This window comes from Haliotis rufescens, unplaced genomic scaffold (assembly GCF_023055435.1).
Source record: "Haliotis rufescens isolate VD_foot unplaced genomic scaffold, xgHalRufe1.0.p SCAF_31, whole genome shotgun sequence".
Taxonomy (NCBI): domain Eukaryota; kingdom Metazoa; phylum Mollusca; class Gastropoda; order Lepetellida; family Haliotidae; genus Haliotis; species Haliotis rufescens.
This window is the reverse complement of record NW_025964013.1, coordinates 5,944,501-5,965,318: the sequence shown is the minus strand read 5'-3', so window position 1 is coordinate 5,965,318 and position 20,818 is coordinate 5,944,501. Positions and strand designations below refer to the sequence as shown.

The 20,818-nt window shown below is 40.6% G+C and overlaps 1 protein-coding gene across 4 annotated transcripts in view; it reads right to left on the bottom strand.

Moving 5' to 3' along the window:
* Positions 1–1,230: 1,230 nt before the first annotated feature.
* Positions 1,231–20,818, bottom strand: part of LOC124114745 (F-box/LRR-repeat protein 7-like) — a 48,029-nt gene continuing 28,441 nt past the window's right edge. For 2 of the 4 annotated variants that reach the window (XM_046475474.2, XM_046475475.2), the window contains exons 2-3: positions 9,211–9,975; positions 1,231–5,369 (exon numbers count right to left, since the gene is read on the bottom strand). In XM_046475474.2, coding sequence (XP_046331430.1) covers positions 4,636–5,369; positions 9,211–9,975 — 1,499 coding nt within the window. In that variant the 3' untranslated portion in view covers positions 1,231–4,635. Of the gene's footprint in view, positions 5,370–9,210; positions 9,976–18,167; positions 18,422–20,818 lie in introns of those variants that run through there. The other 2 variants (XR_006857889.2, XM_046475476.2) reach the window with 2 other exon arrangements.

The following is a 20,818-nucleotide window of genomic DNA, read 5'->3' as shown; positions in this document are numbered from 1 at the left end:
CGATATATGATTTCTCTACACATACTGTATGTACGAAAGTTAGCACTTGGTGATATGAAACTGACATACTGCACACACATGGCAATGTATAGCACTTGGTGACGACAAACTCCATACACAGCACTGCCACATGATCACCACAATCATATGAAAATATGGATTTAGTTGTTACTTGAGAGGAATTCTTTCAGATAAAGAGACACAATGGCATTACATATTGCAGCATACATCAACAAGCACACACACCATCCACAAGGCACTTGTGATTAGATAGGATGGTAGGCAAGTTGGAACTTGGAACTTGAAATGCCATGAATGGAGCTGTGGGCATATGTAGCATGTGGTGTGTGGAGCTACAGACAAATATAGCACATGTGTGGAGCTATTGGTACACGTAGCATGTGGTGTGTGGAGCGGTGGGCACATGGTGTGTGGAGCTTTGGATACATGTAGCACATGGTGTGTGGAACCACTTGTACATGTTGCATGTGGTGTGTGGAGCTACAGGCCCATTTAGCACATGGTGTGTGGAGCTTTGGATACATGTAGTACATGCAAGGTCCTCACAGTGATAGTCCGTTCGCGGAGCTCTCTATACTATCGCTGCCATCAGTCAAAACTCCCCACTGTGATAGGTGGCCACAACCATGCTTGAAGTTGAACTCGCAACCGACGGACTGTTATGTTTACAAACAAGTGACGACTGTCGTGACGCCGAATACACTTACCCCTGCTAAATTACTTTCTTTGTTTGTCAATTAAATTTCTATTTTATTAAATCTATCATGTCATTGATATAGTAAGAATGTAAGGGAGAAGTTGGTTGATTTTCTGTTAGTCTGCAATCTCGAACCAATCTGATTATACAAACAACAAAGCTAATTCATCTGGAAAACATGTCTGTTGTAAACCTTTTCAAAATGAAACAGAAGTATGAACGTTCCTACGTTAGAGGGCAAATTTCAAAATTCTGGGGATGGCCGCGCACACAATGGTGGCAGCGATGTTACCGAGAGTGTAACGAAGGTGTCACACGCTGGGAAGGAGCTTGGTAGTACATTGTTTGTGGAGCTACTGGTACATGTAGCACACGGTGTGTGGAGCTTTTGACACATGTGGTACATGGTTTGTGAAGCTGTGGGGACATGTAGCACATGGTGTGTGGAGCTTTTGACACATGTAGCACATGGTGTGTGGAGCTGTGGGGACATGTAGCGCATGGTGTGTGGAGCTACTGGTGCAAGTAGCACATGGTGTGTGGAGCTACAGGCACATGTAGAGCATGGTGTGTGGAGCTACTGGTACATGTAGCACATGGTGTGTTGAGCTACAGGCACATGTAGCACATGGTGTGTGGAGCTACTGGTACATGTAGCACAAGGTGTGTGGAGCTACAGGCACATGTAGCACATGGTGTTTGGAGCTACTGGTACATGTAGCACAAGGTGTGTGGAGCTATGGGCACATGTAGCACATGGTGTGTGGAGCTATGGGCACATGTAGCACATGGTGTGTGGAGCTACTGGTACATGTAGCACATGGTGTGTAGAGCTACTGGTACATGTAGCACATGGTGTGTGGAGCTACAGGTACATGTAGCACATGGTGTGTGGAGCTACAGGCACATGTAGCACATGGTGTGTGGAGCTACTGGTACATGTACCACATGGTGTGTGGAGCTACGGGCACATGTAGCACATGGTGTGTGGAGCTACAGGCACATGTAGCACATGGTGTGTGGAGCTACGGGCACATGTAGCACATGGTGTGTGGAACAACTGGTACTTGCAGCACATGGTGTGTGGAGCTGCTGGCCAATATTTTTAGGCTAATGTACGTTTTGAATTCGCAAGTTCTACAAGCATGAAGATATGATGCATCATAGAATGCATGAGTACTTTTCTCTGCAAAAGCAGACTTATTGAGACTTTCCCAGGTGCTGATCTTTGTCAATAAGGCATTTTGTTTTTGATTGCATGATTTACAGATCAGCTGGACCAAAACATCACATATTTTGAATAAAATCAAATTAACAGTCTTTTTCTCTCACAGTCAAATTTTTAACAAGATTATAAACCAAATCTGGGACATAAAGTAACTCGATCCTGGACTAAAAATAATTTCTTTGTTTCCATATTGCATTCCACTGATAATTCTTTTCAGAAATCACACATTTCATAAGTTCTATTTTAACCACCAACCCTGTCTTCTTGAAAAACAAGAACCTGTAAACCAAATAATCCAAATGTAGAGGCCTAAATGAAGTCACAATTCCCAGTCTGTTGCAATCATATGTATATGTCACCAGTTCCTGTGTTCAGGTGTTGAGTATAGACCATTTATAGGTATGGAGTTGTGAGGTGAAATTGGGTTTAACGTCGCGTTTAATGAACGTTGGGTTTAATGAATACCCCACTCAAAAAAGTATACTGACTCCGAGCCGACCAGTCCTTGTTTTAGCCCCTTTATGCCGAATGCCAGACAGGGTAACAACAAGTACCATCTTTTAACATCTTTTGGTATGACGCGGCCAGGGATTATAGGTATGGAAGTCTGATAGGGCCATATGAAAGTATGAAAGTCTGTAGGGGTCTGTGTTTGTAAATATGGAGTATGTATGAGTAAGTATGTGTGAGTATGGAGGTGTGTTAGGGCCATGTGTGAGTATGGAAGTCTGTGTGGCTCATGTGTGAGTATGGAGGTCTGTTAGGCTCATATGTGAGTATGGAGGTCTGTTAGGGCCATGTGTGAGTATGGAGGTCTGTTAGGGCCATGTGTGAGTATGGAAGTCTGTGTGCCTCATGTGTGAGTATGGAGGTCTGTTAGGGCCATGTGTGAGTATGGAGGTCTGTTAGGGCCATGTGTGAGTATGGAAGTCTGTGTGGCTCATGTGTGAGTATGGAGGTCTGTTAGGGCCATGTGTGAGTATGGAGGTCTGTTAGGGCCATGTGTGAGTATGGAAGTCTGTGTGGCTCATGTGTGAGTATGGAGGTCTGTTAGGGCCATGTGTGAGTATGGAGGTCTGTTAGGGCCATGTGTGAGTATGGAAGTCTGTGTGGCTCATGTGTGTATGCACATTTATGTTGGTCATGTTACTGACGTATCTTTTCTGAGCTGTCTGATAATGGAGGCAGATCTGACTGAGGATATATCCTTCGAAGATTCTGTTAATGATTTGTGTTAATGAGTATTGTATCCATCCAGCTCAATAATGTACTGTACATACCCCAATTAGGTAAGATTGCCATTACATTACATTCATTTTTTGCTAGAACATATGGCATGACAGCCATTTTAAATATGTTCTCGGGTTAACCACTGGCTATAGGATAACTACTAGTGACTACGAAGCCATAGTCTTGTCAACAACTATAATAGCTAGGCAGTAGGTATCATAGTCCCAGTACAAACGTCAAACGAAGAATAATGGCCATGGTTGGAAAGTAACTTAGTCCCGAGTGTTTCCATTGCTTGGAGGTCCTGTTTGGTTCCATACACTGAGTTGCCATGCCTTTGTGTGAGACATAGTGCTAGGAGCCGTGGATTAAACAAGTTTGCATAGAAAACTGGCATGTTTACTCATCCATAGGATGCGAAGGATGGAAACTTCCTCAAAATGTAGCCCTCATAACGGACGCCATCAAGAGCTGTGGACTTGGTTGCATGGTATAAGGTCAGACACATTATCTAGCTCTGGCGATAGCTGGCTTATGATGCAACCTTACTTTTGGATAGCAGTTGGGTACTTAAACAACCCAACCACTGATGACGGTTGGTTGTAATACACTCATTGTCTTGTATTTAATAGGCTAGAACCCTTGACAAAACCTAACCTTGATGACAGTTGGTTGTAATACACTCATTGTCTTGTATTTAACAGGCTAGAACCCTTGACACAACCTAACCTTGATGACAGTTGGTTGTAATACAATCATTGCCTTGTATTTAACAGGCTAGAACCCTTGACACAACCTAACCTTGATGACAGTTGGTTGTAATACACTCATTGTCTTGTATTTAACAGGCTAGAACCCTTGACACAACCTAACCTTGATGACAGTTGGTTGTAATACAATCATTGTCTTGTATTTAATAGGCTAGAACCCTTGACACAACCTAACCTTGATGATAGTTGGTTGTAATACAATCATTGTCTTGTATTTAACAGGCTAGAACCCTTGACACAACCTAACCTTGATGACAGTTGGTTGTAATACAATCATTGCCTTGTATTTAACAGGCTAGAACCCTTGACACAACCTAACCTTGATGACAGTTGGTTGTAATACAATCATTGTCTTGTATTTAACAGGCTAGAACCCTTGACACAACCTAACCTTGATGAGAGTTGGTTGTAATACAATCATTGTCTTGTATTTAACAGGCTAGAACCCTTGACACAACCTAACCTTGATGATAGTTGGGCAATGAACACAGCCTTTGGTTGCTTGAACACAGATATGTCCAGTGCCGTATTCCTGTAAGACTGAAAGAAATCTTAGATTGCTGAGATCACATATTTCCAGGTATATCCACAAAAGGAAATGTTGTGTTTCCCTCTCACACATATGAATGACTTCTTTGTGACTTCAAGTTTCTGTTTGGTGACCTTGGTAGCAGTTCCTGAGTTGTATCTCAGCAGAAGGAGGGGTTGGTGTGCTCAATGATGCAGCGCCTGCAGTACTTCTTGACCGTCCTGTAGGCCTGAACGCTGAGGTGGCAGTCCTGGATATTGAGCTGCTGCAGACCCCGACACTGATACGCGATCATCACAATTCCTTGGTCCGTTATCAGGTCACATGACTTGAGACTGAGTTTGCGTAGTTGCGGACACTGTTCTGCAAGCACCTGTAGTCCGTCGTCTGATATATCACACTTCCCAATGTCAAGAGACCGTAACCTGGGGCAGTTAGCTGCCAGGAATGCAACCGCTTCATCGGATACAGCTTCGCATCCGCGGACATTCAGATACCGCAGCTTCAAACAATGTTTTGCTATATAACAAACACCAACATCTGACACTCTATCACACTTTGCAACACTAAGGTATCTTAAATTCTCTCCTAACTTAGAGAGTTCCCGCATACCAAGGTCAGTAACTCTCCGACAGTCACTAACACTGAACTCACGCAAATAGGGACAGTTGCGTGCAATGTGTTGGATACCCTCGTCAGATATGTGGACACATCGTCGTAGGTACAGAAACTGGAGGTGTGTACAGTGAGAGGTGATGATACCAAGGCCCTGGTCCTCCAGGGCGTAACAGTCTGTCATGTCCAGGTATCGAAGGTATATCTGGTGCTGGTGGCGGGCCATGTGTGGGGATGACATCCCATCTGTCAGGCTGATGCAGGTGACCAGAGCACACCCTGAAAGTATGGAACAACACTTTCATAAACAGTCCAGCAAGGTAATTAACCACACACCGCAGGAAACAACGCTTTCATAACAGTCCAGCTATGTTAAAAACCACACCCCCCAGGAAACAACGCTTTCATAAACAGTCCAGCTATGTTATAAACCACACACCCCAGGAAACAACGCTTTCATAAACAGTCCAGCTATGTTATAAACCACACACCCAAGGAAACAATGCTTTCATAAACTGTCCAGCAATGTAATAAACCACACACCCCAGGAAACAACGCTTTCATAAACAGTCCAGCTATGTTATAAACCACACACCCAAGGAAACAATGCTTTCATAAACTGTCCAGCAATGTAATAAACCACACACCCCAGGAAACAACGCTTTCATAAACAGTCCAGCTATGTTATAAACCACACACCCAAGGAAACAATGCTTTCATAAACTGTCCAGCAATGTAATAAACCACACACCCCAGGAAACAACGCTTTCATAAACAGTCCAGCTATGTTATAAACCACACACCCAAGGAAACAATGCTTTCATAAACTGTCCAGCTATGTTATAAACCACACACCCCAGGAAACAACGCTTTCATAAACAGTCCAGCTATGTTATAAACCACACCCCCAAGGAAACAATGCTGTCATAAACTGTCCAGCTATGTTATAAACCACACACCTCAGGAAACAACGCTTTCATAAACAGTCCAGCAATGTTATAAAACACACACCCCAGGAAACAACGCTTTCATAAACTGTCCAGCTATGTTATAAACCACACACCCCAGAAAACAATGCTTTCATAAACTGTCCAGCTATGTTATAAACCACACACCCTAGGAAACAACGCTTTCATAAACAGTCCAGCAATGTTATTTATAAACCACACACCCCAGGAAACAACGCTTTCATAAACTGTCCAGCTATGTTATAAACCACACACCCCAGGAAACAACGCTTTCATAAACTGTCCAGCTATGTTATAAACCACACACCCCAGGAAACAACGCTTTCATAAACAGTCCAGCAATGTTATTACCAGAGTACACCACAGGAAACAACACTGTATAATATATATGCATAAACCAATCTCATAAAGTTTGTATCATGATCCGATGTCACCCAGGTGGAACTAATTTTATTAAGCTCTATACAATACAATACAATCAATCCGTACCTCACTGCTAAAAAAATATTGCAAAACATTTCCAAAAAGAAGTCTGCTGATGTGTGAGTAGTTCTGTAAAGAAAGATGGCTGCAAATCAGTTGGCACTATAGTATATATGTGTCACTTCACTCAGGCATTGTACACGTTGTACCTCTAGGCCATTTCTAAAGTTGCTTTAGTGAATGAAAATATGTATTAAACTTTAATCATTTCCAAGATTAAACTATATGATAAAGAGATCTGTGTCCTTGCGTTTTTCAGTATTGTAATTATGGTACAAGGCTCGTATTTCCATTTTTTATTCCTAATATATTATATTTACAATAGGAAAAGTACACACACCTAATAACAGTGTTTAAAATAACTGCCTGCCCAACAGTCAGATACGGCATATTTTGCTGACGGATGGTCAGTTTTGAAAAGTTGCATGCTTGATGGTCGGGCTCTTATTCTATTCCCTAAATTATCTAAGCATTCTAGTTTTAACTCAATGTAAGAGGTAAATTAACTGTTAACTTAAACACATTATTGATGAATAAAATTTCAATGAGTTAAAGTTAGAAAGTTGATAATCCTCCTGTCTATTGTTATTTCTGAGAACTAGCATTAAACAGCACTATTCTAATGTTTACCCTTTTGTTACTGTTGTTCGTTAGTCTGGAGCATTCTGGACTGGCAACATTTTTTCTGGTCTGGTAACTTTGCAAAGTTGCCAGTCTGGTTGTCTGACTGATATTTTGGGAAATATTATACACTGCTTATAAGCTCTATTTATTACAAAAGTCAATGCAAAGTGAAATGATTTATCAAACCTGAACAAGGTCGTGACACTTTGCTCAGCATAAACATTTTGTTTATAATTTGTGCTAAGAACCTATGAGCAGGTAGACACAGGATACATGTTAGACGTGATGAACTTAGCAGAGGGTGTACATCACATTTAGGTCTCCAGATCATAACTCGGAAAATGTTCAAGATATCTTTATGACAATGTTGACATGTACTTGCCTGTTTTCAAGGGGTCCCTTTCTGTTAGAAATTTTTAAGATTCAGAAACAAGTTTAAATTTTATTCTCAGGATTGCGTTCATTTCTTCAACACATACCCAACCATACCCTTCAAGCAAATTATTGACCTCCTCAGCTCACACTTAAGAACATAATATGCTTGTTTCATTGTTTGTTTGTTGCTTAACACCGCACTCAGCAATATTCCAGCTATATGATGGCGGTCTGTAAATAATCGAGTCTGGACCAAACAATCCAGTGATTGAAATCATGTGCATCGATCCACACAATTGGGATACCAACCAAATTGTACATACTGCCATGGAAACAGTAACACAAAACAACACGGTAGTGAAAGGGAATATTTGATCACTCCCCCCAAAAACAGTTGAACAGTTATTTTTATTAAATATTCCTGATAAATCAGCTAAGTGCATGGTAAAGTGGTGTTGTTTGATTTGAATTGTTTTCCCTTGCCCTGGCTATATGTTACCATGGAAACAAGATCAAACCATGCTGATAGAAACATGAACCAATCTAACATAAAACAGGAAGAACTTGAGAATTTAGTGTTTGTATATTTACTTAACACAGTAAACCTAGCCTCTGGAGGGGGTGTCTCTATACTTGATGATTTCAAGGACAGGACAAGGTCAGCCTAGATCCCAAGCAAGATAGAATCCTTAGCAGTATCTATTTCTGTTTCCTAGATAACAAGGCAGCTTCGATCAGTGATTTATTCATGCCTTTACCCACCCCCAGCTGGAACAGGTTTCACTCATGGGTAAGACGAAGAACAGTCGCTCATTAAAAGTTAAAACTTATCCATAAAGAATCATGAGTCTTAGGACAGGATTAATAATTTATCAGAATTCCGTTCCCACCTGCCTCACTACCAAACACCCCATGTCACACCATTTTATTGTCCCTAGGAATCTACAGATGAAAACAATCACTATGCAAGTTCCCTTCTTTGATTGCTTCTTTTAATAGTTCAATATTAAAACAGGTTCAAAGAAAATACTTTAGAGACTGAGGACATAAAAGCAAAGGTCTAAGTATAAATTAACATGTGGTGGTCTTGTTTTATGTGTATTGAATGACGTTTATGACAGTCCAGATTAAAATTGTTTCAATGCAGTTTTTAAACAGCATGGTGTTTTCTAATAATTAAATTTTCAAGTCAGTCATATCTCTTATTCATGTAAAAAAATCAAAGAAGCTCTCAACTCTCTCTATTCTTGTTTGTGAAAAGTCCCTACTTAGTACCCGTAGTTGACAACCTCCCATGGTCAAGTTTCTAGTTGTCATACTTATTTATGGTGTGATAGGCAAGGCTGTCCATGAAGTCCTTGGCATGTCAGAAACCTGTAAATGCTGGTTCGAATTCCAGATTTTCTCTGATTATGTTTCTAGGTCTGTCAGCTCAACCATACCTGTGTTAGTGGATTTCACCAAAGTGAAAACTCTCATTTCACAGAGCATAGGTGATTTGAAATGTGTACAACTACCACATGGACACATTTGCTCCAGTAAACTTCTCATCAGTCCCGTGGGGGCATGGTCAGAAGAAACATTTAACAAAACATTTGACACATTAATTTAAACCCTGCCTTCAAGTTTGAAATGTGGTAGCAATGTGTAAATATTTCTGTTTGGGTTACCTGTCACATCAAGGTGTTCCAGGTTGACGCAGTTGGACACTACTTCAAACAGGGCCACATTGGTGATGTTTGAGCAGCCTTGCAGCTCAAGGTATCGCAGCTCGGGGCAGCGTCTCGCAATAGTATGAAGTCCCTTATCCGTTAACTGCTCACAGCCATTAAGAATGATCCGTTCCAGAATCACACAGACCTTGGGTGTATTGTAACTGAGACGCCTTGTGAGATATTTTAAAGCTTTATCAATATTAATGGTTTCATTGTTTATGACTATACTTGTCCATAGGAGTGGGTATTCCCAGATCAGTCTGTACCAGCGCTTACAGACGCGCGTGACGCGACACACATGGTCTGTTGGAAGGTTGAGAAGAATCCGGAGCATGATGTCGTCTGTCAGGAGCTCGAACGGTGCTGGGCGGACATATTTCCCTTTTGTTGATGTAGAGGAAAGTAATCTACTCGTGTCTTTTAGTTCCACTTGTTTCATACTGGACATCACCGACTCCATGGATTCAATCATCCGTGGATCAAACACAGAGTTCTTGTAGCACGACCTTGACTGGCGCATGTGCATTTGGACGTAATTATTCGAAGTCTTGGCCTCTCCGGGAAGACGAGCCCAGGTCACACTCTTTGTGCCAGAATCCTGAGAGGAGCTGGACTCGCCCTTGAAAGTCGTCATCGTTGTGGGCGGGTAGTTGTAGCTCGCAACGTCTGACGCAATCCCTGAACTGGAGTCATGAACAGAATCTGGCGGCTGGACTTGGTCTGAAACACACAGAAACATCATCACTTAGGAGATATACCTAATGTGTTTTCAAATAAGTTTAAAAATGCAATTTGATACCTGTAAATTTCACACTAAACATGCTAAACCAACAACATTTGATACCTTGGGCAGACCAATCAGAATGCAGTATTGTAAAGTGTCATGGTAGATTATGGCTCAATATTCACCATGTCCTGTGTATTAATCTAATGAACTTTAAACACCCTTGAGAGGTAATCCTTAGTTTACACGTATATACCAGCATCATAAATGTTCAGTGTGGTAACTATATGGACAGAATCAAAGAGATCGACAACTCCATGGAACACATGCAACTTCTGAAACTTCCATTTCTACCAGTTACCTCATGACAAGGACCCCTGCTTTCAGTCTTAAGCTGGGACTCTGATCACACATACTCGATACATTGCCATCTCCAAAGCTTGAGTAATGCAGAAATAAATAATTCAGGTATGAAATGAAATGAAACTAATGACTGAAAACAGTCTATCTCATTAAAGACCACAAGTTATCATGGTCATGATCATGATTAACTTTCTTTAAAAAAAATCACTTTATCACTGGATATAGTATAATTAAAAAATCACTTTATCACTGGATATAGCACAATTAAAAATCACTTTATCACTGGATAAAGTACAATTAAAAATCACTTTATCACTGGATATAGTACAATTAAAAATCATTTTATCACTGGATAGAGCACAATTAAAAAAATGACTTTATCACTGGATGTAGTACAATTAAAAATGACTTTATCACTGGATATAGTACAATTAAAAATCACTTTATCACTGGATATAGTACAATTAAAAAATCACTTTATCACTGGATATAGTACAATTAAAAAATCACTTTATCACTGGATATAGTACAATCAAAAAATGACTTTATCACTGGATATAGTACAATTAAAAAAATCCTGTTCCAGAAAATACTTTGATTAAACATTGCATGTACTGAAGCAATGGCAGAACACATAATCTGTCTCTAACCAAAAAACAAATCCCCCTCCTCCACAAACAGTTTTTTCAGAGTGATCCATATCCCACTTGTGATCCGTTATTTCAAGCCCTGACATCACGTATGTTTGACTCTATTGGTTGCCATGTACGTCAGCTTCTATAAACAGAGAGTAAGCACACCATATCCACTATTCGGATGACATAAGCTGCAGTGGCCACAGACACTGTCCGTCACGGAAGAGTAGCGGCTCCAGGGGAGCGGGGATAATGACCCACCTGAGAGAACCAGATGACTCGGGGGGCTCTGTTTGCACACAGGAGTTAATGCTACACACATAAAGGTGGGATGCACAGGCGAGGCCAGTAATTGAAGCGATCTTTAAGATGGTTTCAACTCCTCACCACAATCTTGAAAAGGATAAGTTAAACAGTCCATAGGAGAGCTGAAGTATTTTATTAATAGTTCGGAACACTAACAATATATATTAGCTGACGCACACATGATAGGGAAGGGTTTAACTTTCTGTAGGATGGCCGAGGTATTTTATTATTACCGGTTGGGACGCTAAGGAATTTGAAGGCTTAAACAATGCATTGACGCATTGGTTCCCCAAGATATCATATGAGAAGGCACTACCAGAATACACAACACATTTAGTACTGATTAGTTTGTTTCACAAACTACTTTCACTTCTATATCATATGATGATGTGTTGTATGAAGCAAATATTGTCTGATTATGAGTGAGTGTGGTTTTAGATACATTCCAGGATATCCTAGAGTACAAAATATCTGTGACACATATCTGATGGCAAGATATATGCTAGTGACAGTTTGGGGGTAAGTGGCACCAAGACATCTGTGAAAAAGTTCTTGGGTATGTTGCACCAAGATATCCGTGAAACACTTTTTGGGTAAGTGGCACCAAAATATCTGTTACAGAGTTATGGGGGAATGGTACCAAGATATCGTTGTGAGATTTGCTGTGCGAGTGGCACCAAAGCATCAGTTCTTGGATGAGATATTCTAGTCCTTCATGGTAAGTATGTCTTATGAATAGTGTATGTGTCTGCCATATGGCCTATTGTATGAAGAAACATAACATTGCTACATTCTTGACTGCTAGTGTCACACCTTAACTTTGTCAAAAAAGTGCTTGTTTTTCGTGTGTTTGTCGTCTTCAGAGATTGTGGATTACTACTCCCGTAAACAAATATTGAAGGTTGTCAGTTGAGACGGCAGGATCGACAAAAACAAGCTGGGGCATGAGGTGTGGTAGTTGATGTCACGTGCAGTAGGTACTCCCTGTCAAACACGAAACTGGCCCAGCACAGAACACAAGTTTACTTGTGTTGCTCTCTTATTCAACTTGAAGAGTCTACTCCATAAATTTGATCTTACCAGTTTTTGTTATGCATCTTTCAATTGCCAGCTTTAAGCAATATTTACCAAAAACTAAAAGCTACAACAAGATTTGGTTTAACACATTGTACCCATTTGAGAGTGAGTGAGTATGGTTTTACGCCACTGTTAGCAATATTCCAGCAATATCATGTCGGGGAACACCAGAAATGGGCTTCACACATTGTACTTATGTCGGGAATCGAACCTGGGTCTTTGGCGTGATGCGCGAACACTTTAACCACTAGGCTCCCCGATCGCCCAGATGAGAATTGAAACTGTGTGTATTCAGAATTATGAGGGAATGCCATGACTAATAGGCTACCCCATTGCCATTTTAATACTGAATAGAAAACAAAAAATATTGATACATTATTACACATAGGCCTTTCACTATATTACTGACAGTACATTATTGCCTCCAATATGCCACCTCTGTACTATAACTGCTGTTTGACTGAAGGTGTTATAACCCTTGTATTCACCCTTTATTCGTGTACTGATATTACTGACAGTGTCATTCAGTCACGTTATACTACTTGTATACCACTTGTACTGAGGGTGCCATAACCCTATTAAACCACTTACCCATTGCACTGAAGGTGTCATTATATGACTGTCATACCTCAGTTGTGAGTTAACAGTACACAACACATATACACTGGGAATCTCACTTATCTATTTATATAAAAAATATCAACACAATTTGATAAGACCCTTAAGATAATTGGCAAGTTGAACAATGATTTTGCTAGGTGAAAATGCTATGATATACATACTTCAAGAGAGCACTTCCATATAAAACCCATTTGTAAAAGTCAAAAATGGTACTGGTAATTTATTAGAGGGAGTGTAGGGCCGGTGGGAATGGTCTGAGGTCAGTATAATATTGTAATATGCAGTCAAGCACACTGACCTATTGTAACATACTGTCAAGCAGATTGACCTATTGTAACATACTGTCAAGCAGATTGACCTATTGCAACATACTGTCAAGCACACTGACCTATTGAAACAGACTGTCAAGCACATTGACCTATTGTAACATACTGTCAAGCAGATTGACCTATTGTAACATACTGTCAAGCACACTGGCCTATTGTAACATTCTGTCAAGCAGATTGACCTATTGTTACATACTGTCAAGCAGATTGACCTATTGCAACATACTGTCAAGCACACTGACCTATTGAAACAGACTGTCAAGAACACTGGCCTATTGTAACATTCTGTCAAGCACAGTGGCCTATTTTATGTAAATGATTGTGGGGTTAACATGTTACTATGTATTCCGCTGAAATAGGAAAAATAGTGATTTTAGAAAACAGTTTTCTACTTTTCCTCATATTGGTCGGTGGCATTCATAAATAATTTCTTGTTCAAAAGACTCAGAATAAAGTTCAGGACAGCAACTTGTGTACATGTTTTTTTCCACACTAACATGTAATTATGCTCTGGAATGGAGGCAATGCAATACTTGAGGTCAAAAAGTATTTAAACATATACAGAAACATTACAATAAATTAATTCAGGAAATTACATTGCAAAGAGGCCAATGCATATGTCTAGAATTGTCTTGCATGAAATAACAACATTATTAACACTCGTTCCAAATAGAACAAGACAGTTAAACCCAGACCTTTTTACTTTTAAAATTAAGGGAGTGTCTTGGATGAAACAAGATAAATGGTCTACCCTTAACATTTCAATGAAAAGGGGTGTCATGTGTCTTGTAGTCATAGATTTTCTCATAATAGAAGTGAACATTTGAAACTCATGCCCATACACTGATGGTTGTGACAATCAAACTGTTGATGACCTGGAAACAATTACAGGGAATATGACACGTTTTTCCAGCCCACACCTGGACGTGAATGCATAGAGGATTACATGGGGCAGACTGCTTCAAGCTTTCTGCAACATTCTCCCTTCTATAATATCAGGGAGTAGGACTTATTGTTCCCAGTCTGAAGACGATCCCACATAATATACTACTCAACTTTTGATAGGAAAAACTGTCTGGTTATTTACAGACAAACATATCCCTATCAAAAGAATAGAGTTATATAGGATTACATGAGGCAGACTGCTTCAAGATCTCTGCATTATTCTCCCTCCTACAATACCAGGGACGTGGACTCATTGTTCCCAGCAAATGACTGAATACGATCCCACGTATAGGATTACATGGTGCGGACTGCTCACACTGCATGCTCTCCCTGCACTGCCACCTACACATACATCTCTTGATTTTAGAAAAGACAATACTACCAAACTGGAGTTAAAGCCCCAGTGTTACAATGTGTCCATGTTCTGGCATGGAAAGCACCGAACTACACAATGGTAATGAGACATAATAGACATTCAAGAAACATAACAGCATTGGTGGTTTCATAAATAATACTATGAGCAGTAATAATGTAATCAGGGTTAGAACTTAACACTAGCCCGCTAACCCAGGGCTAGTACAAATTCCTCTGGGCGAGAAAAAAATTTCCACATTTTTTAACATGTTTTATAAGGGCATTTATCTTTACCCCTGCAAGTAATGCTTTTGAGTTTATTCCTAACCCTGATAATGACTCATTCACTGTTCAGGGGCGGTCGGGTAGCCTAGTGGTTAAAGCGTTCGCTCGTCACGCCGAAGACCCGGGTTCGATTCCCGACATGGGTACAATGCGTGAAGCCCATTTCTGGTGTCCCCCGCCGTGACATTGCTGGAATATTGCTAAAAGCGGCGTAAAACCATACTCACTCACTCACTCATTCACTGTACACACATGCACTTCCTGTAACCTCTTGGACCGTCCTAAGGCCTGTTACTCTGTGGGTGCACCAGGGGATAACGCACTGTTACTCTTTTACTATTCGAACTGTTCGAAGATGTTTGTTTGTTGTTCACTGTTTAACGTTGCACACACCAATAGTCCAGGGACCGATATTGTGAGCTACAATCCCTGTCAGGGTAGATGACACGCTGTCAACCAAGTCACGGAGTCTGACCACCAGATCTATTTGGTCATCTCTTACCACCAGCATAGGTTGATCGAGACCCGTGAAGATCCGGGGTAGAATACGCCTTCAGCAACCCATGCTTGCTGTAAGAGGCCACTGTAATCTTGGTAGGAGGTGACTAACAGGATAGGTGTCCAGGCTCGCTGACTTGGTTGATGCATGTCATCGTATCCCAATTGCACGGATCAATGCTCATGATGTCAATCACTGGATTGTCTGGTCCAGAAGCGATGATTAACAGACCGCCGTCATAAAGCTGGAATATTGCTTAGTGCGGCGTTAAACAACAACAACAACAACAACAACAACAAAAAAGCAGAGGTTGTTGGGGTTCTATTCTAACCTGGAAACCCCACAGGAGTATTGGAACTGTCTCAGTCCACGTAGAATCCATTACTCTGCACCTATCTGGGCCACCCTGATCCCTGTGACTCCAGAACTACTGGGTCTGCTTTCACCTACATTTGGCTGTGGAACATTTGGAGTAGGGTCTTTAGGCATTAACCTTGTACAACATTGGACAACCTTATATATATACAGGTAACAAACTATTCACTGTTTCTTGTTTCTAAATTAAACTGACAATCTTAATCTTGTTCTTATCACTTCAGAAGACATAAGCAGTGTACTTTGGGTCCAGCCTTACAGAAATATGTCCCCAATATGAAGTTGTGTATCCAAAAGGCTGTTTTTTGTTTCTAAATAAAACTAACGATCTTAATCTTGTTCTTATCACTTCAGAAGACATAAGCAGTGTACTTTGGGTCCAGCCCTACAGGAATATGTCCCCAATATGAAGCTGTGTACATGAGCAGAGAGTGGAAATGTTGTCCAGGAGTGACATCTCCGCCCCGAGGTCTTGGAGGCGAACAATGGATCCATTCATACATGATTAGCAAGAGCACATTCAGGAAATTCAATATTGTCTTGTTTGGGGCAACAGATAGATGACAATGAATCCACACTGTAGTGCTAATTGTACGCTGAGTTACACACACAAAACACACGGTGATATTTGTTCACCAACTCATCCTTCAGTTCAAGACAAATGGACAACGGATATAATGCTTGCTGGATAAATATATCACTCTAATACCTAATAATAACATTCTGAAAATCCATATTCAAAGGTACCCCAAAGATGTCTTATCAACTAGGGGAGTATATAAGGAGCATGCCAAATGAATAACTGGTCTTTTTGAAAAGGCAATAAAAATAGTTTGTTTAACCAAACTCAACCGACCCATCAGAGCGCCACCTCAAACAAATCTATGAATATAGCCAACACATGTGTTTAACTTTGATTATCTTCCTTATCGTCAATGGTACCTGGGCATCACTGAGTAATGGAACCGATCCTATTGTCTATGATGAATGTTTCTTAAAGCAGTTTCTATGCCAAAACCATAATTTACCTTAACCTGCGCAACCATTTCTGAAATACCAGAAAGGGTTCAGGCCAACCCATACATGATCAAACAGAACATAAGAAGGTGAAACAAATTTTTAAACACTTCACAAAGGAACGAAAGACATCACATTTAAAGAACATTCCATGTACCTAATAATTCTCTTTTTAGATTTTATACCAAGTGGGATCTGCTGGAGTACCCAAGTGTGATCTGATGGCGTACCCCAGTCGGATCTGATGGCGACCCCTGTGATACCTGATGGCGTTCCCTATGGGAACTGATGGCGACCCCTATGGGATCTGATGGCGACCCCTATGATACCTTATAGCGACCCCTATGGGATCTGATGGTGAGCCTTGTGGGATCTGATGGCGTACCTATTTGGGATCTGATGGAGACCTCTATGGGATCTGATGGCGACCCCAGTGGGATTTGATGGCATACCCCTGTGGGATCTGATGGCGACCTCTGTATGACACTGTTCCAGGAGTTTTCCAGCCCTTAACATAGCATACTTACGGCTCCCAAAAGGTTATCTTGATAGTCAAATTTTTTTTTTTAAATCATAAGTTCATTTTAGTTCATACTCAATGGTGAAGGAACCGCTATTGTAAAAATAAATGGCCAAAACAAACTTGATGATGGTTAAACCAAGACTTGTGTGGGACACTGCAACTGGTCCATAGACTAGTGTTAGATGATACTATGTCTGCTAGTCATAACACTAGTAACAGATACTGCTACTAGACCATGTCCCTCAAACAAATTACAATCTGGAAGGACTGTGTCATCATCCGTGCGCTATATAACGTAACGTCATATCTGAAATGAATCTTGTGCTAGTTGGCTATAACTCAGGGGATCTATCCTTCTAAAACCGGAAAATCCAAATAACTACTATAGTTGAAACTCAGTTTTGGGGTCACATGTCAAATCCACCCTTATTGTCATATAACTGAAGTGCAACATACACATGTCTCATGCGATATTACTACCCAGTGTATCATAATCAAATTTATATTCCAGATACACAGAACTCAAGATACATGCCTATATCTACCTGGTGTGTTATTAAATAAAATGCCACAAACTGCCAGTCACATATTTACCATTATCTACCTAGTATGTTGTGGTCGAAGAAAGAAATGTCATACACATCCTGTATATAAAATATTTACAATTATCTACCTTATCTCACACACATACAAAATATATTTACAATTATCTACCTGGCAAGTCATACAATAAAATGTCATACATATCTAGTTATATTTACAATTATCTACCAAGTATTGTATAAAGGGAAATATCTTACATATCCAGTATACATCCACTTTTATCTACTTGGTAAGTTATAAAGTGAAATGCCATACATACCCAGCGTTATGAGCTCCATATCACATCACTGATAGTAACAATCCATACAATGTGTGTCACTCTCCTGTCCATGCAGAAATATGTGCTTATGGTATGCAGGGCAGTGGGGAATACACAGCGTATCAACTGGCCTGGCACAACCCCAACTGAGACCAGCTACTGCTATCAACCTCCACATCGGAGGTGCTAGTGTTTGTCCAACTCCATGTTCAAACATATCAAATCCTCCAGAAACAATCCTCCTGACAGGATTACTGTATGCAGCTCAAACAAGAGAACACAGAATACAGTCACGGGCTTTCAGGCCTTAGGGAAACAGCATAAGAAAGTATAACTACTTAAGATTAATGGCTACAGAAGTCAGAGGGTTGGGCTTAAGTGTACATATTTACCAGACTCATGCTTCCCTTAGAAATAACTCACCCAGGCATGAGAGTGGGCTTTCAGGTTGAATGGCTCAATTATATCTTTGCACGTTGATTGCCCTTGCCTATATATATGAGAGGAATATTGGGCAGAAGCAATGAATGTTACATAAAAGTATCAGAGCATGGTGCTGACCTGGGAGGCCCTTTGTTACTGGTGTCTCACTTCAGTCCGCAGTCCTGCCTCATGGCAGGCACTCATACTCAAGTTTCTTTCTCATCCTGTCAGTATGGACTGTAACGTTTCACTTCACATGCTTAAGTTTCCGTGTAACATGATACAATGTCAAAACATGTTGCAAAATGACAATTGTATACATAAGAACATACCATTTGATAAGCATTGAATTCAAGTATAGAAATGTACATATTTCAAGCGTGACATGTAACACACATGGTTGTTTAGATGTGCCCTTTGGGATTTAAGTGAGTTAAGAATACTTTTCAATGTGAAAAAGGTTATTATACATTGTTCCATGCGTTTGTCAAGTTTCCTTGTGTGAAAGTACATTAATCACTGGCCTCATGTAATAAATATTGTCATAAGGAATTTTTGTTAAACAAAATGTGATTTCTAAAAGTTTGCCCTAAGGCAAAAGGGTCCACTTGCACAAAGCAATCTTTGCACTACAAGTATCGTAAGTCCATGTTAAAGTATGGGAGTTATGATCATCGTAGTGCTAAGACAACTTTGTGCAAGGGCACCAAGAACCTTTATTTATCTGTGCCATTGACACTCTAATAAAAGGAATGTCTAACCGTGCAATTGTAATATCCAGATGTTAAATGCAAGTATTCTTCAATCATTATCTGTTTACCTGACGCATGTTTACTTATATATTTCGGTTGGTTTTCTGGCAAGTGTGCTACTTTCATGTGCCGTATCCACTAGCCACAGTAACATATCACCCTCTATATGCATATCCTATAATGAGAACCGACTGCTGCCGTGTTCAAGTGTCTGACACTCTGGAATCTATACAGAAGATATGATAACATGGTGCATGAAGTAAGTACATGGTACTTACATAGAGAATAGAGTAAGCATGTAGTACTTATCCTTTGTTTATGGCAGAACAGAGTGGATTGACACTTACAACATACTGCAATCATACAGTCTTAGAAAGTATGTGATAACATACAAGCATGGATAATCCCCAGTAAAACCTATATCACTATCCACTAAGCAGCCTGATTGTTTGCTCTGGAGCTAATACCTGTGTTGTAAGGGGGGCTCACACAGCTTAGTGCTTAAAGACATCACATGGCAGAGCAGCAAGAGCCTCGCGGTTCATGGGGCTGCAGGGTCAGACGTGTACAAACAGTCTAAGCCTCAGTACTACCCGGGCCTGACGAAGGTCGACCTTGTCATTTGAAGTGGATCAATCTAGTCACATGACACCAGGTCATCCCAGTCACAAATAGGTCATCTGAGTCACATGACAGTAGGTCGATCTAGTCACATGACAGTAGGTCGACTGGTAGCATGACAGTATTGTTTGTTTGTTGTTTAATGCCGCACTCAGCAATATTCCAGCTATATGACAGCGGGCTGTAAATAATCGAATCTGGTCCAGACAATCCAGTGATTGATATCATGAGCATCGATCCACGCAATTGGGATCAATCGCATGCATCAACCAAGTCAGCGAGCCTGACCACCCCATCCCGTTAGTCGCCTCTTGCATGACAATAGTTTGTCCCAGTCACATGACATTAGGTCATCCTAGTCACATGACAGGTCATCCCAATCAAACGGCAGTAAGATCATCCCAGTCACATGACAGTAGGTCGATCTAGTCACATGACAGTAGGTCATCCTAGTCACATGACAGTAGGTCGATTTAGTCACATGACAGTAGGTCATCCTAGTCACATGACAGTAGGTCGATTTATTCACATGACAGTAGTTCATCCCAGTCACATGACAGTAGGTCAATCTAGTCACATGACAGGTCAATCTACTCACATGACAGTAGGTGGATCTACTCACATGACAGTAGGTGGATCTACTCACATGACAGTAGGTCATCCTAGTCACATGGCATTAGGTCATCCTAGTCACATGACAGGTCGTCCCAGTCAAACAACAGTAACGTCATCCTAGTCACATGACAGTAGGTCGATCTAGTCACATGACAGGTCAATCTACTCACATGACAGTAGGTGGATCTACTCACATGACAGTAGGTCATCCTAGTCACATGGCATTAGGTCATCCTAGTC